The following is a 14,315-nucleotide window of genomic DNA, read 5'->3' as shown; positions in this document are numbered from 1 at the left end:
GGAAGGTGGTCACTCCTGTCTTGGTATGAAGTTGGTCTTTGCCACTGGATGTCTTGATCTTCCTCCAGCTGTGCATTATAGGCAGCCCACAAGACTGTGATTGGTCTGCTAACCACATCCTGAGTCTCGCATTCCCGGTTTCATAGCATAATACCGCTATTTTTAAAAGCCATAGCAGAAACACGAACAATGAATCCCGTTGAAGAACGTTTGGCTGGAGAGGTCCCCAAAAGGAGCATTTATATGACCCAACTTTGACTGAGTATAAGGACAAGCAGATGGCGGTAAATTCCTGCAGGTAGATATCGGTGAACAGATCACCACCTACTGTTCTGGCGTATGAAAAAGGCACGGAAACTATAAACCAAAATGAGTCCGTCGACGCAATTGTGTGGCCTGCCGCAGTTGTAGTTGCAAGAGTGGTCCCTTGTTTATTGCGGGGGATACGTTCCAAAAACAACCCGCAATAGACGAAATCCGCGAAGTAATCAGCTTTATTTTTTACCATTACTATGCATGTTTTAAGGCCGTAAAACCCAACAACACACTTTTATACATTTTCCTCGGATGGGCATTCAAATTTTCTCACATTTCTCTCTTATTTAAACACTCAAAGTTCAAACCTTCGCGGATTTAAATTTCTTTAAATTTTAATGATCAATCTACGAGTTCCTCTGACCGTGCCTCTTTGTCCTGGCTCCGCTAACTTTTTAACCAAACATTTCTGTACCGAACGTATTCTGTACTGTACAGGAGACACTGCACAGAGAAGATTGATTGACAAGGGTGTACAGTACAGTCCCTTAGCCAATCAGGGCGCAGAACACTGTGCGTTCATACTGTAGCTGTAAAAAAAAAAAAAATCTGCGAAACAGTGAGTCCGCGAAAGGTGAACCGCGTTATAGTGAGGGACAATTTTATATCGCCTTGTCGGTGTTGACTGCACGCAATGTGGATGTGTGGAGTGGAGAATGGAGATGAGTGTTAACAGTTTGTGAGTCCAGCCGATGATCCTGCAAAGACTGGCGCTGATGCAGCACACCTGCCTAAATGGACTGGCCCCGGACAATTGGAGCATTCCATCTTACCTCACCTAGAGGGATGTCCTCAGCAGTCAGGCTATTAGAATCACTAGGGAGAGAGGTCTTCTCTCCCCCTGCCAATTAACATGGACATGCCGATGTTGGGTTTTGTAGAATTGTAATAGTCTGGGGTGTGAATATTGGACTTGCGCATGTATAATAAAGAATGGTTTAATGTGCATATTAAAGTACAAGAGAGGGATATGATAATGGATATTATTATGAAGGATATGCAATTGTATGCATAAGACGGTCACTTTATGTTTTTCATTACTTTATGATTCATGGAATGTATTGAAACAAAATATATAGTCAGTGCATTTCCATGATGGTATCAATTTGAATTTTGCTTTAGTCAGACTATGCTATTTATCTATGGAGGAATCTGCTTTTATTCCAACAACAGCTGGTGCAACGACGTAATAGTGATTCTACAGCACTATTCGCCGGACCTGGAATCCCTCATCATCCACTGCAAACCCTTCTACTCCCCACGTTAGTTAGCTTCATTCATCCTGGTCGGTGTTTACATGCCGCCGCAGAGCAACGTGCAGGAGGCACAGCGGACACTCGCCAAACAGATACGGTGTGTGGCGCGGACCTACCCAGACTCCTTAGTTATTGTCCTGGGGGACTTTAACAAAGGAAACCTCAGCCATGAACTCCACAAATACAGACAATTAATTAAATGCCCTACTCGAGAGAGGAGCATTCTGGACCGCTGCTACACCACCATCAGCAGGGCTTCTCACGCAGTCCCTCATGCCGCACTGGGAAACTCTGACCACGCCATGGTCCACCTGATTCCCTCATACAGGCAGAAACTAAAACTCTGCAAGCCTGTGGTGAGGAAATTCAAGAATTGGACCAGTGAGACTATGGATGATCTTCGGGCATGCTTGGACTACTTTTGGGCTTCAACACTTTTCATCAGGTAGTTTTCTTTACATGTTCATATATATTCCACTATTTTCATATATATTCACCTGTTTTGATAAATATTCCAGTATTTTCATATATATTCAGCTGTTTTCATATATATTCAGCTTTAAGCTTTTTTTTAAGCTTTATTCAACTTTATTAAGTGTGGCTTCAGCCGCATGGGGTCATAGACCCCATGCTGCAAGCACACTTCATGTTCTCCTGCGGGCTTATTATTAAGTGTGGCTTCAGCCGCATGGGGTCATAGACCCCATGCTGCAAGCACATTTCATGTTCTCCTGCGGGCTTATTATTAGTTGGAATGCTGCAAGCATTCCAACTATTGTTCTTCAAATCTTTATTAAACTTTTTATTAGTTGGAATGCTGCAAGCATTGCTGCAAGCATTCCAACTATTGTTCTTCAAATCTTTATTAAACTTTTTATTAGTTGGAATGCTGCAAGCATTCCAACTATTGTTCTTCAAATCTTTATTAAACTTTTTATTAGTTGGAATGCTGCAAGCATTCCAACTATTGTTCTTCAAATCTTTATTAGTTGGAATGCTGCAAGCATTCCAACTATTGTTCTTCAAATCTTTATTAGTTGGAATGCTGCAAGCATTCCAACTATTGTTCTTCAAATCTTTATTAAACTTATTATTAGTTGGAATGCTGCAAGCATTCCAACTATTGTTCTTCAAATCTTTATTAAACTTATTATTATTATTATTATTATTATTTTTATTATTCTATTTCTTCCATCCGTATTTTGGACCTCTTAAACTCCTTCATATTTTCAGCTACAGAAAAAAGTTCAATTATTCAAATATTCAGCTACTTAAGGACACGATAGCTATGCCTTTTCATATTTCTTACTTTTCAAATTTCCAAATTATTAAGCTTTTTATGATTTTTTTTATAATGGGACCCAATGGGGAAATCTTCAAATCATCTTCAACTTCAAACGTTTACAGTTTCTTCATATGTTGAGCTTGAGACGATATTTAAAATTTCAAATGTTGACAAAACCCTCAGCTATTAATCTACGCTTTTACATTTTTCATATCTTCTCAAATTTTAAAATTATTCAGCTTTTTATCAAATTAAAAATGAATGGTTTCCAATGAAGAACATCTTCAAATCCGCTTTCAACTCTTTAACAGGAGCCTTTTAGTCTGTGCATCTGCAGGCTGAAGGCACTTGAACGACCCCACACGCGAACGGGTGCGCACGTGCACGTGCGTGAACGGTCGCGCACGTAAACGGCCGTGCACGCACGTGAACGGCAGCATAAGTGAACGCTCACTAACGTGAAACGGCCGCGCGAACGGCAGCGCTAAAGTGTTATTATGGTCGCGTGCACGTTCGCGTGTGTGTGCGCGCGCGTGTGTGCAAGTCACTTCAGTTACAGACGTCAGGATTAACAGCGTCACTGACGTTCACTTTCTGAGGTTTAACAGATGGTTTTGTAGACACACGGCAAGGCAATAATATCAGGCGTATGACCAACTGCGCCTGTGGATCAGTGGTTAGCAACTCCGTCTTAGAAGCAAAGGGTCAGTGGTTCAAACCCCACCTATGGCTGACTTTAATTTTTTTTTTTAAAAAAGCTTTTTTTTTTCTTCTCTTGGACTGGACACCCGGGCGGGCTGGGTCGTATGTTTGACACCCCTGATTTAGATGATGCAGTTTTCCTTTCAACTTTTCCAATTATACATTTAATTTTCAAATATATTCAGCTTTTTTAAGCTTTATTCAACTATATTTCACTATGTTCAGCTATATTTAGCAATTTCTTTCAAATATTTCAGCTTTATGCTTCAGCTTTTTTGCATTCCAACGCATTTTCAGCAGGAAATGCTCTTCCTAGTTTTTATTATTATTCTATTTCTTCCATCCGTATTTTGGACCTCTTAAACTCCTTCATATTTTCAGCTACAGAAAAAAGTTCAATTATTCAAATATTCAGCTACTTAAGGACACGATAGCTATGCCTTTTCATATTTCTTACTTTTCAAATTTCCAAATTATTAAGCTTTTTATGATTTTTTTTATAATGGGACCCAATGGGGAAATCTTCAAATCATCTTCAACTTCAAACGTTTACAGTTTCTTCATATGTTGAGCTTGAGACGATATTTAAAATTTCAAATGTTGACAAAACCCTCAGCTATTAATCTACGCTTTTACATTTTTCATATCTTCTCAAATTTTAAAATTATTCAGCTTTTTATCAAATTAAAAATGAATGGTTTCCAATGAAGAACATCTTCAAATCCGCTTTCAACTCTTTAACAGGAGCCTTTTAGTCTGTGCATCTGCAGGCTGAAGGCACTTGAACGACCCCACACGCGAACGGGTGCGCACGTGCACGTGCGTGAACGGTCGCGCACGTAAACGGCCGTGCACGCACGTGAACGGCAGCATAAGTGAACGCTCACTAACGTGAAACGGCCGCGCGAACGGCAGCGCTAAAGTGTTATTATGGTCGCGTGCACGTTCGCGTGTGTGTGCGCGCGCGTGTGTGCAAGTCACTTCAGTTACAGACGTCAGGATTAACAGCGTCACTGACGTTCACTTTCTGAGGTTTAACAGATGGTTTTGTAGACACACGGCAAGCCAATAATATCAGGCGTATGACCAACTGCGCCTGTAGATCAGTGGTTAGTAACTCCGTCTTAGAAGCAAAGGGTCAGAGGTTCAAACCCCACCTATGGCTGACTTTAATTTTTTTTTTTTTAAAAAACTTTTTTTTTTCTTCTCTTGGACTGGACACCCGGGCGGGCTGGGTCGTATGTTTGACACCCCTGATTTAGATGATGCAGTTTTCCTTTCAACTTTTCCAATTATACATTTAATTTTCAAATATATTCAGCTTTTTTAAGCTTTATTCAACTATATTTCACTATGTTCAGCTATATTTAGCAATTTCTTTCAAATATTTCAGCTTTATGCTTCAGCTTTTTTGCATTCCAACGCATTTTCAGCAGGAAATGCTCTTCCTAGTTAAACTTATTATTAGTTGGAATGCTGCAAGCATTCCAACTATTGTTCTTCAAATCTTTATTAAACTGTTTCTTCTTCTATTTCTTCCATCCGTATTTTGGACCGTAACTAGTCCTTCATATTTCCAGTTACAGAAAAAAGTTCAATTATTCAAATATTCAGCTAGTTAAGGAGACGATGGCTATGACTTTTCATATTTCTGACTTTTCAAATTTCCAAATTATTAAGCTTTTTATGATTTTTTTTATAATGGGACCCAATGGGGAAATCTTCAAATCATCTCCAACTTCAAACGTTTACAGTTTCTTCATACGTTGAGCTTGAGACAATATTTAAAATTTCACATGTTGACAAAACCTTTAGCTATTAATCTACGCTTTTACATTTTTCATATTTTCTCAATTTTCAAAATTATTCAGCTTTTTATAAAAAAAAAATGAATGGTTTCCAATGAAGAACATCTTCAAATCCGCTTTCAACTCTTCAACTTCAAAAAGGGAAAGGCTCTGTCATGCCTCCAGCTAGAGACACCATTCCACCTTTAAAATGTTGACAAAACGTTTAGCTGTTATTGTATTACTCATCTTTTTGATATCTCCTATAGTGTTTTAACTGTAGGCGTTTTCGTTTTATGTTTTTTCCGCACCTTTTCTGCCTTTCTCATTATTGTGTGTTGGGCAGCTCACAGCGGTGACGTCAGACTCCAGAGCGAGGGCACTTGGCGATACACATATTTTAAACTTGCTCTCTACTCGAAACCGTATACTCTTTGGACATAATTTATAGCTCAAAACGTTGGAAATCTTGTCTTCTGCCGTAAACTGCGGTCGATAGGAATCCAACAGATAAGACGTGTTGAGGTCCGACTGAATGGGAGAGCCGGTCCGTCCCCAGCAGCAGCCCTTTGGTCTGTGCATCTACAGGCAGCAGGCACGTAAGCGGCCGCACACGCGAACGGGTGCGCACGTGCACGCGCGTGAACGGGTGCGCACATAAACGGTCGTGCACGCGCGTGAACGGCAGCACACTAACGTGAAACGGCCGCGCGTGTAAACGGATGCGCCAGAGCCTTAACGGCCGCGCGTGAACGGCCGTGCGCGCGCGCGAACGGCCGCGCTAACTTGTTATTATGGTCGCGTGCACGTTCGTGTGTGTGCGTGTGTATGTGCGCGCGTGTGTGCAGGTCACTTTGGTTATAGACGTCAGGATTAACAGCGTCACTGACGTTCACCTTCTGAGGTTTGACAGATGGTTTTGTAGACAGTCAATAATATCAGCTGTCTCACCAACTTCGCCTGTGGATCAGTGGTTAGCAACTCTGTCTAAGAAGCAAAGGGTCAGTGGTTCAAATCCCACCTGTGGCACACTAAAATTTTTCCCAAAAACTTTTTTTTTTCTTTTGTTGGACTTGACACTGTGGCGGGCCAGGTCGTATGTTTGACACCTGATTTAGATGATGCAGTTTTCCTTTCAACTTTTCCAATTGTACATTTAAACAACAAGGATTTTCAACAGTTCAATGAAATGACTTTGAACTGTAAAATTTTTCAGCAGGTATTTTGCCTTTTCTATATTTTCAATAATGATTTGCTATTTATTTATATATTCATCTATTCCGCTATTTTCAGCTATATTAATATATTCCGCTATTTTTACATATATTCAGCTATTCTTTCATTTTCAAATATATTTAGCTATATTTAGCTAATTTAAGCTATATTCCACTATGTTCAGCTATATTCAGCTATTTCTTTCAAATATTTCAGCTATAAGCTTCAGCTTTTTGCATTCCAACGCATTTTCAGCAGGAAATGCTCTTTCTAGTTGTGTGTTGGGCAGCTCTTTGGACATAATTTATAGCTCAAAACGTTGGAAATCTTGTCTTCTGCCGTAAACTGCGGTCGATAGGAATCCAACAGATAAGACGTGTTGACGTCCGACTGAATGGGAGAGCAGGTCCGTCCCCAGCAGCAGCCCTTCGGTCTGTGCATCTGCAGGCAGCAGGCACGTAAGCGGCCGCACACGCGAACGGGTGGCGCACATGAACGGCCGTGCTCGCGCGTGAACGGCAGCACACGTAAACGCCCACTAACGTGAAACGGCCGCGCGTGTAAATGGGTGCGGCCGCGCCTCAACGGCCGCGCGCGTGCACGGCCGTGCGCGCGCGAACGGCCGCGTTAACGTGTTATTATGGTCGCGTGCACGTTCGTGTGTGTGTGCGCGCGCGTGTGTGCAGGTCACTTTGGTTATACACGTCAGGATTAACAGCGTCACTGACGTTCACGTTCTGAGGTTTGACGGATGGTTTTGTAGACACTCAGTAATATCAGGTCTCTCACCAACTGCACCTGTAGATCAGTGGTTAGCAACTCTGTCTTAGGAGCGGAAGGTCAGTGGTTCAAACCCCACCTATGGCAGATTTTAATTTTTCAAAAAAACTTTTTTTTTCTTCTGTTGGACTGGACACTGTGGCGGCCGGGTCGTATGTTTGACACCTCTGGTTTAGATAATGCAGTTTTCCTTTCAACTTTTCCAATTATACATTTAAACGACAAGAATTTTCAACAGTTCAATTAAATGACTTTGAACTGTAAAATTTTAGCAGGTATTTTGCCTTTTCTATATTTTCAATAATGATTTGCTATTTATTTATATATTCATCTATTCCGCTATTTTCAGCTATATTAATATATTCAGCTATTTTTACATATATTCAGCTATTCTTTCATTTTCAAATATATTTAGCTATATTTAGCTAATTTAAGCTATATTCCACTATGTTCAGCTATATTCAGCTATTTCTGTCAAATATTTCAGCTATAAGCTTCAGCTTTTTGCATTCCAACGCATTTTCAGCAGGAAATGCTCTTTCTAGTTCTTCTTATAGTCAAACCACTACTCCTCCCAGAGCGTTGCCAGCACATGCGCAAAAATTACATCGAAACGTGCGGTTTGCGCGGGAATCGTGAGCTATGACTTTTCTAAGAGATTCGCCCGTACGTTTTCCCGAAAAATGCAAAAAACATAAAAAAAATTTCACGAAATGTTCGTAGAGGGTGGAGCACCAATTAACAGAGTGAGAAGAAGCGACAGAAACTGTTAAAAAAATAAAACGTATTTTGTCTTTACTCCCACAATGTTCACTCTTCATACACCATTGTTGGATAGAAACGTTGGAAATCTTGTCTTCTGTCATAAACTGCGGTCGATAGGAATCCAACAGACTCAGACGTCTTGAAATCGGACTGAATGTGAGAGCAAGTCCACCTCGCTCTGCCATCCGCCGCCATGTTAAATCTCCCTCCAAGGCCACGTCTCCCCTGAAGCTCGTACCTGATTTGTAAATCGCCCGTACAGACACATGTTTTATCGTACAGACTCGCCAGTCACAGTATCTGTTTATCAGGTCTTCCTAACGCTCAATATGCGATATCAAAGCAATAGTGGCTTTTAAAGTACCATTTTTTAAATAGTTTGAAAGGAGTTCCACAGCATTTAGGTCTATTAAGCTCAGTGTAAGGAAGTCCCTTTGAAGTCATCACCATGGCAACCTTTGATCTAACGACCCACAGGTGTTCTCGTTAGGGCAGTTTAACAGACACGCAGACACTTACACACGCACACACAACACAGATGACTTCTGTCTCTCTGTCTGTTTGTCTCACACACACAGACACACATACACACACACAAACACAAACAAACACATACACACACACACACAAACAGACACACACAAAGACGTTTACGTGTGTTTTATATTGTGTAGTTGTCAACACTGTGATCATTAATAAGGTGGTATGATATTTCATATACGTTTGCGTGTGTTCAGTACGTTCAGTAGTTTATTTCCTTAAGTCCACAGGCCAGTCTGCCTCTAATCAGTCTGCTGGCCGTCACTTGGTCACCATGACGACGGCAGCACACAGGTGCTTCATATCAGCCAATCAGTTTAACACACAAACCAACTCAAGTGTTTTGGAGGAGAGACTAGCGTAATAAACAAAAGCTATATATTGCGACATCTTACGGCAGTAGTAGCCACACTTTCAAAATTTCTTGCGAAATTTTCTAGTTATTATTGATCATTTTATTTTTTATTTTTATTTTAAACCTATATTTTTCTGCATCCTTATTTACTTATCACTTGTTTTTATCTACATTTTTATATTTTACTTTGTATAGTTAAATGTTCTTTGTTGTTGTTTTTGTTATAGTCACTGATATGATACACCTTCGCCATGACAATTACATACCGCAATTTCCGAATTATCAACCGAGTCGGATCGAGTTATCCAGGTGTGTTAATCGGATCGTAGTCGGACAGCAATTATTCGAACAAAGGTGTTTACATGAAGGGGATAATTCTGATCATGCTGTATTAAAGAAGACCTAAAACTAGAGATTGAGACCATAGACTCGTTTAAGGTACATCACCTTTGAGAATCAGACAAATTAACGCCTAGTCTGAACTAAGAGGGCAAACTTTATTAATTCTTTTAATCTTGATGAAAGACAGCGCAGACCAGATCCACCCCTTCTGTTCAATACTGTTTACTGTTTACCTCACTGTTTACCTTAGACAGAGTCCCAGAAGTTTCCAATAGGATCCTGGTATTTGGTGATCTGCCTGAACAAATCTAAAAAAATTTAGATGCACAAATAATCTTGATGCAGAATATTAACGGAGCAGTACTTTGCAGATTTGTATGTGTGTGTGCATGCACATGTGCGTGTCTGTGTGTGTGTTCCAGTTAAAAGCACTAGGCTTCCCTGAAGGCTTAGTCATCCAGGCCTACTTCACCTGCGAGAAGAACGAGAATTTAGCCGCCAACTTCCTGCTGCAGCAAACATGGGATGACGAGTAGCCAAGCATCGCCTGATGCGCTACACAAGGTCCACCGGGATGAGCAACAAGAAAGGACAACTATTTCTCACGCTGTGCGACTGTACGTCTGAGGCTGTACCTGTAGGATGAGCAACAAGAGAGGAAAACTATTTCTCATGCTGTGTGACTGTGCGTCTGAGGCTGTAGCTGAAGGCGTGCCGGTCAAAGTTTGCTGCGCTGCCTCCCCTCCATACAGCTGTGATGATCTCTATAGTAGCTCAGGTAAGCTACGCCTCACATCTGTTATATCATTACCGCTGTCGTATTACAAAATACAAAGTCTAAATTATGAGATATAAAGTCATAGATATGAGATAAAGGCAAAATTATGACTTATTACTTTCTTCTTCTGGCTGGAATGGGCTTCCGTGTTTCCAGGTCAACAGGCTTTGATTTAGAGGGTTTCCTCTGCAATCACACACACTGCCAGAACTCAGTGTTGAACTTAGACTGCACACACACACACAGTGTGTTATGCAATGTTATGCAAACTATTGACTTTGCTGTATGAGAGCTAGCAATGCTTCATATTCAAGCTCAGGTCTAGTCATTTCAGTTATTGAGGGTGATTGACTGCAATCTGCTGTCCCTCCAGGACTTGTGTGCTTCCAGAACTCTGAAGCGGGCAAGGAAGATTGTGGCCGACCCCTCTCACCCTGGACATAAACTCTTCGAGTCCCTTCCCTCTGGCAGGAGGCTGAGGTCCATCAGGACCAAGACCTCCCGCCACACAAACAGTTTTTTTCCAGCAGCAGTCGGGCTCATCAATAGAGCCCAGGTCCCCCCACTGACTGACTTTGTCTCCCCCAGGACCTTCCCTTCCCTAAACACACTCGTCACTTTACCTTCACGTGTCACTTTCATACAAATCTATAACTTTACTTTACTTACTTATTATTGTTCGTTTTTTACTTGTTTTTGTCTTACTTATTTACTTACTTACTTTTGTTTAATACTTTCTTTTGTATTATATATGTATGTGTATATATATATGTATGTGTATGTATATATATATATATATATATATATATATATATATATATATATATATATATATATATGTATGTGTGTATATATAATATTTATTTTCATTTTATAGTCAAATGTTCATTGTTTAATAATAATAATAATAATAATAATAATACATTTTATTTGTAAGGCACTCTTCATCCGAGAATCTCAGAGTGCCACATAGTTAAAATCAAAGTCATAAAATTAAGGTCATAAAAGTCAACTCAAAGTGAAAACGCCTTCTTGAATAAAAAGGTCTTAAAAGAGTCCAGGGTCTGTGTTGCCCTCAGATGGTCAGGGAGACCGTTCCACAGGCGGGGTGCTGCTGAGCAAAAAGCCCGGTCGCCCATGCTGCAGAGCTTGGTGTGGGGAACCCAAAGCAGCGAGCTACTGGAAGATCTGAGGGTGCAGGTGGAGGTTTGGGGAGTGTTTACTGTTGTTGTTGTCAAATGTTGGGCACCTTCTGCAAGGACAAATTCCTCGTCTGTGCAAACTTACTTGGCAATAAATGGTTCTGATTCTGGTGATATTGATTTTTAAATAATTTGTTCTATTCACTTGAAGTATCTTCAAAAGGTATTTTTTTGTTACATATCTCAAAGGGCTGTTTTCTCTAAATGATCAAGAAATCTCCACTTCAGCAGCACATCTGTACACCAAACTCCAGTTTCATTCCTTATTATATTCTAACAGGTTTTTACAGAGGGGTTTGTTTGTATATCATTCGTAGCCTGATTTATACAACATTTTATTTTTAAGAATATTCTTTTCAGTCAATTGGTTTCAGTTAATTTCAATATTTATGAAGTGATACAAAGAAATATCCAAAATTAGCTCAGTAAAAAACCTTTGAATCAAATATGTCAACAAAATGAGACAATAACTTTGAACCTGGCTTCATGTAATGTTCACATTTCTGTTCTGAAATGTATGGACATTCGCACATATTTGACTAGATAATACCTAATTTGCATATTAAAATAAAACATTTCAGAAAACACTTAATACAAAAAATAACAACCTTACGGTGTCTCCCGAAAAAAGTTGATTGGTCTTGATTTTGTGTATTGATTTTTCTGAGTGAGGCAAAACAAGATATTTGACGTAATGTTTAAAATGTTTCCTTAGTATGACAGAAAATACAGTATTTTATTCTTTATCATTATCAATTTTTTTTCAAGTGTCTTTCCAGAAAAAAAGCATAAATGGGCTTAAACGTTTGGTAAACACCATGCACTCTCTTTTGACCCCCCAATGACTTAGTTGTGCAGTCACACATTGTGTATTGGGATCACGTGTTGTCATGATTCTGTGTGCTCTGGTGTTTTATTTTATAGGGGAAGAGGACTCTTGTCATCATGTTTGTGGATGGTCTGTCTGTTTGGTTATTCTGAAGAATTTAAGCAATTTGAAAGGTGATTATTTAAATACACATAGCATGAATGCTTCATGAGAGAAATATTTGACTCAACAATTTTTCTTGAAACTTCATCAGCTGAAATCATAAAACACTTCCTACTATCAGCAGAATAGTCCTTTGTGTTTCATTTGTCTCATGTCTATGCATTTTAAAGCTGACAGACTTTGAGCATTTTCACTTTTTATTGAACAAATGGTGTTATAGTTTACAATACAAAGTGTTTTGGGATATTTCACAGACCAGTGTTAAAGGATTGGTGATCACCATTACTGTTTTATTATTTATAATGAACTAGTTATTTCAAAAGTGCTTGAAGCCAAAAAAAAAAAGTATATGCGAAAGCTTTTAGCATGTACTTTGCAGCCTCTTCTTTTACTTCTCTTTATTGTATTTGAACTGGAAATGTCTGGAAGCTTTTTAATATAATGTTAATGTGGTATACACATTTTGTGGTTAAAAAAACGGCACTTAACTGTTACAAATGTTGTTCTTTAGCTGTGAGGGGTTGTTGGCTGCATGCAATTGTTACATAGTTATTTATAGCATGGCAGTGGGTTAGAATGACAAACCCACCAGTGGGGTGTCGTGTTATTTTACCAATATTTTCTTATGGATTTATACAAAACAGAATACAACTTCAAACACACCCGTAAAAGTTTTGCTTAATTGTTGTGGGAAAACCTTTGTTAAAGCATTGTGTAAAAATAGATTTGCAATTACAAAGTGGGTCATAAAATGTGGTCATTCATAATGATTTATCTCAGTGAATGCAGACCTCATATTTCACTGCATGTATATAGTTAGTTTAAGACTGAGGACGTATCAAGCAGTGGAAGAGCGCCATATTTACTGGTGTAGATTACAGATGTTTCATCATAAACATCAGAAATATTTACAATTTACAAGCCAGGAATACAGGAAAAAAAGTGTTTCTACAAATGATCTTTTCTTGACAACTCTTGCAACTTCATGAAAAACATTTCTTCATTTGAATGTATTATTATACATTATTTATTATTATTATAACTATCATTATTATTGTACATTATTTATTATAACTATCATTATTCAAAAAATAATTTTGCCACTAGTGTCAAACACAGGGATTTGTGATTCTACAGACTGAAACGTGGTCCCTAGCACACCATCAATTAAATAGAAACTAATTTAAGATGCAATTGCTTGGTTGTTTGCACACAACTATATCTGCCGAATTAAAGAGCTTGCCCTGACGACAAAACAAACGTCACATTTTCTTTCTGAAGAAATTCACATTTTGCAATGGACCATTGGAATGTGAAGCATGGGTTTGTCCGCTAAGGGGAGTGTTGCCTTGGAGAGAGCAAAGCAGGGTGGGTGCGTTCCCGCAGCAACAGGGAAGATGGCAGCTCTCGCATCCCTCACCCAGGTAAAGATGCAGCGATTTACGACTCCTCACTTCATCTCGAGGCTAAGCTCTTGTAACAGCACGGTACAGCGTATCTTACTCATGGCATAGTATTTTAATAAAAGTTTAAACAAAACACGAGCTCGCTTTGAAATGCCGCTAGGACCAGCCGGTTGACCGGGGCCTTCTAACGGTAACGTTAGGTAGCGGGATTGTTAGCCTCAGCTGGAGGAAAGCTAGCCGTCTACGCTAGCTTTCCTCCAGCTTTCGTCGGATTGACATCCGACGAAACGTTCTCATTTCCATTTAATTATACCGTGAAACGCAACACGAGCCGCGGTAACTATATCTAAAGTTAGGGACAGGTTGACGCGCGAGTGTATTTAAGAAAGCACAACTTTATATCGCCCAGCCCTTTAGCTAGCAAACCCGTAGCTAGCTTAGCCGCGGTGCCAGGCAAGAACGAGGATGAAGATAAACACGCTCGTGATCCCCTTATAGACTCTGCTCATGAGACTGGAAGGCAGGTTTAACCTGGGCTAAGCCTCGATTAATGCCGCTGCGGTGCGTTTCCTCACTCGTCTACCATGTTCTCAGGA

General features: G+C 39.7%; 1 protein-coding gene across 12 annotated transcripts in view; it reads left to right on the top strand.

Moving 5' to 3' along the window:
- The first annotated feature begins 13,675 nt into the window (after nt 1-13,675).
- Nucleotides 13,676-14,315, top strand: part of LOC137794484 (epidermal growth factor receptor substrate 15-like 1) — a 108,158-nt gene continuing 107,518 nt past the window's right edge. For all 12 annotated transcript variants that reach the window (XM_068591283.1, XM_068591279.1, XM_068591277.1 and 9 more), the window contains exon 1: nt 13,676-13,737. In XM_068591283.1, coding sequence (XP_068447384.1) covers nt 13,711-13,737 — 27 coding nt within the window. In that variant the 5' untranslated portion in view covers nt 13,676-13,710. The remainder of the gene's footprint in view (nt 13,738-14,315) is intronic.

The sequence above is a fragment of the Clinocottus analis genome, unplaced genomic scaffold, assembly GCF_023055335.1.
Source record: "Clinocottus analis isolate CAN_PGR_092001 unplaced genomic scaffold, fCliAna1.0.p SCAF_25, whole genome shotgun sequence".
NCBI classification, from domain to species: domain Eukaryota; kingdom Metazoa; phylum Chordata; class Actinopteri; order Perciformes; family Cottidae; genus Clinocottus; species Clinocottus analis.
This window is presented reverse-complemented; position numbering and strand designations above follow the sequence as displayed.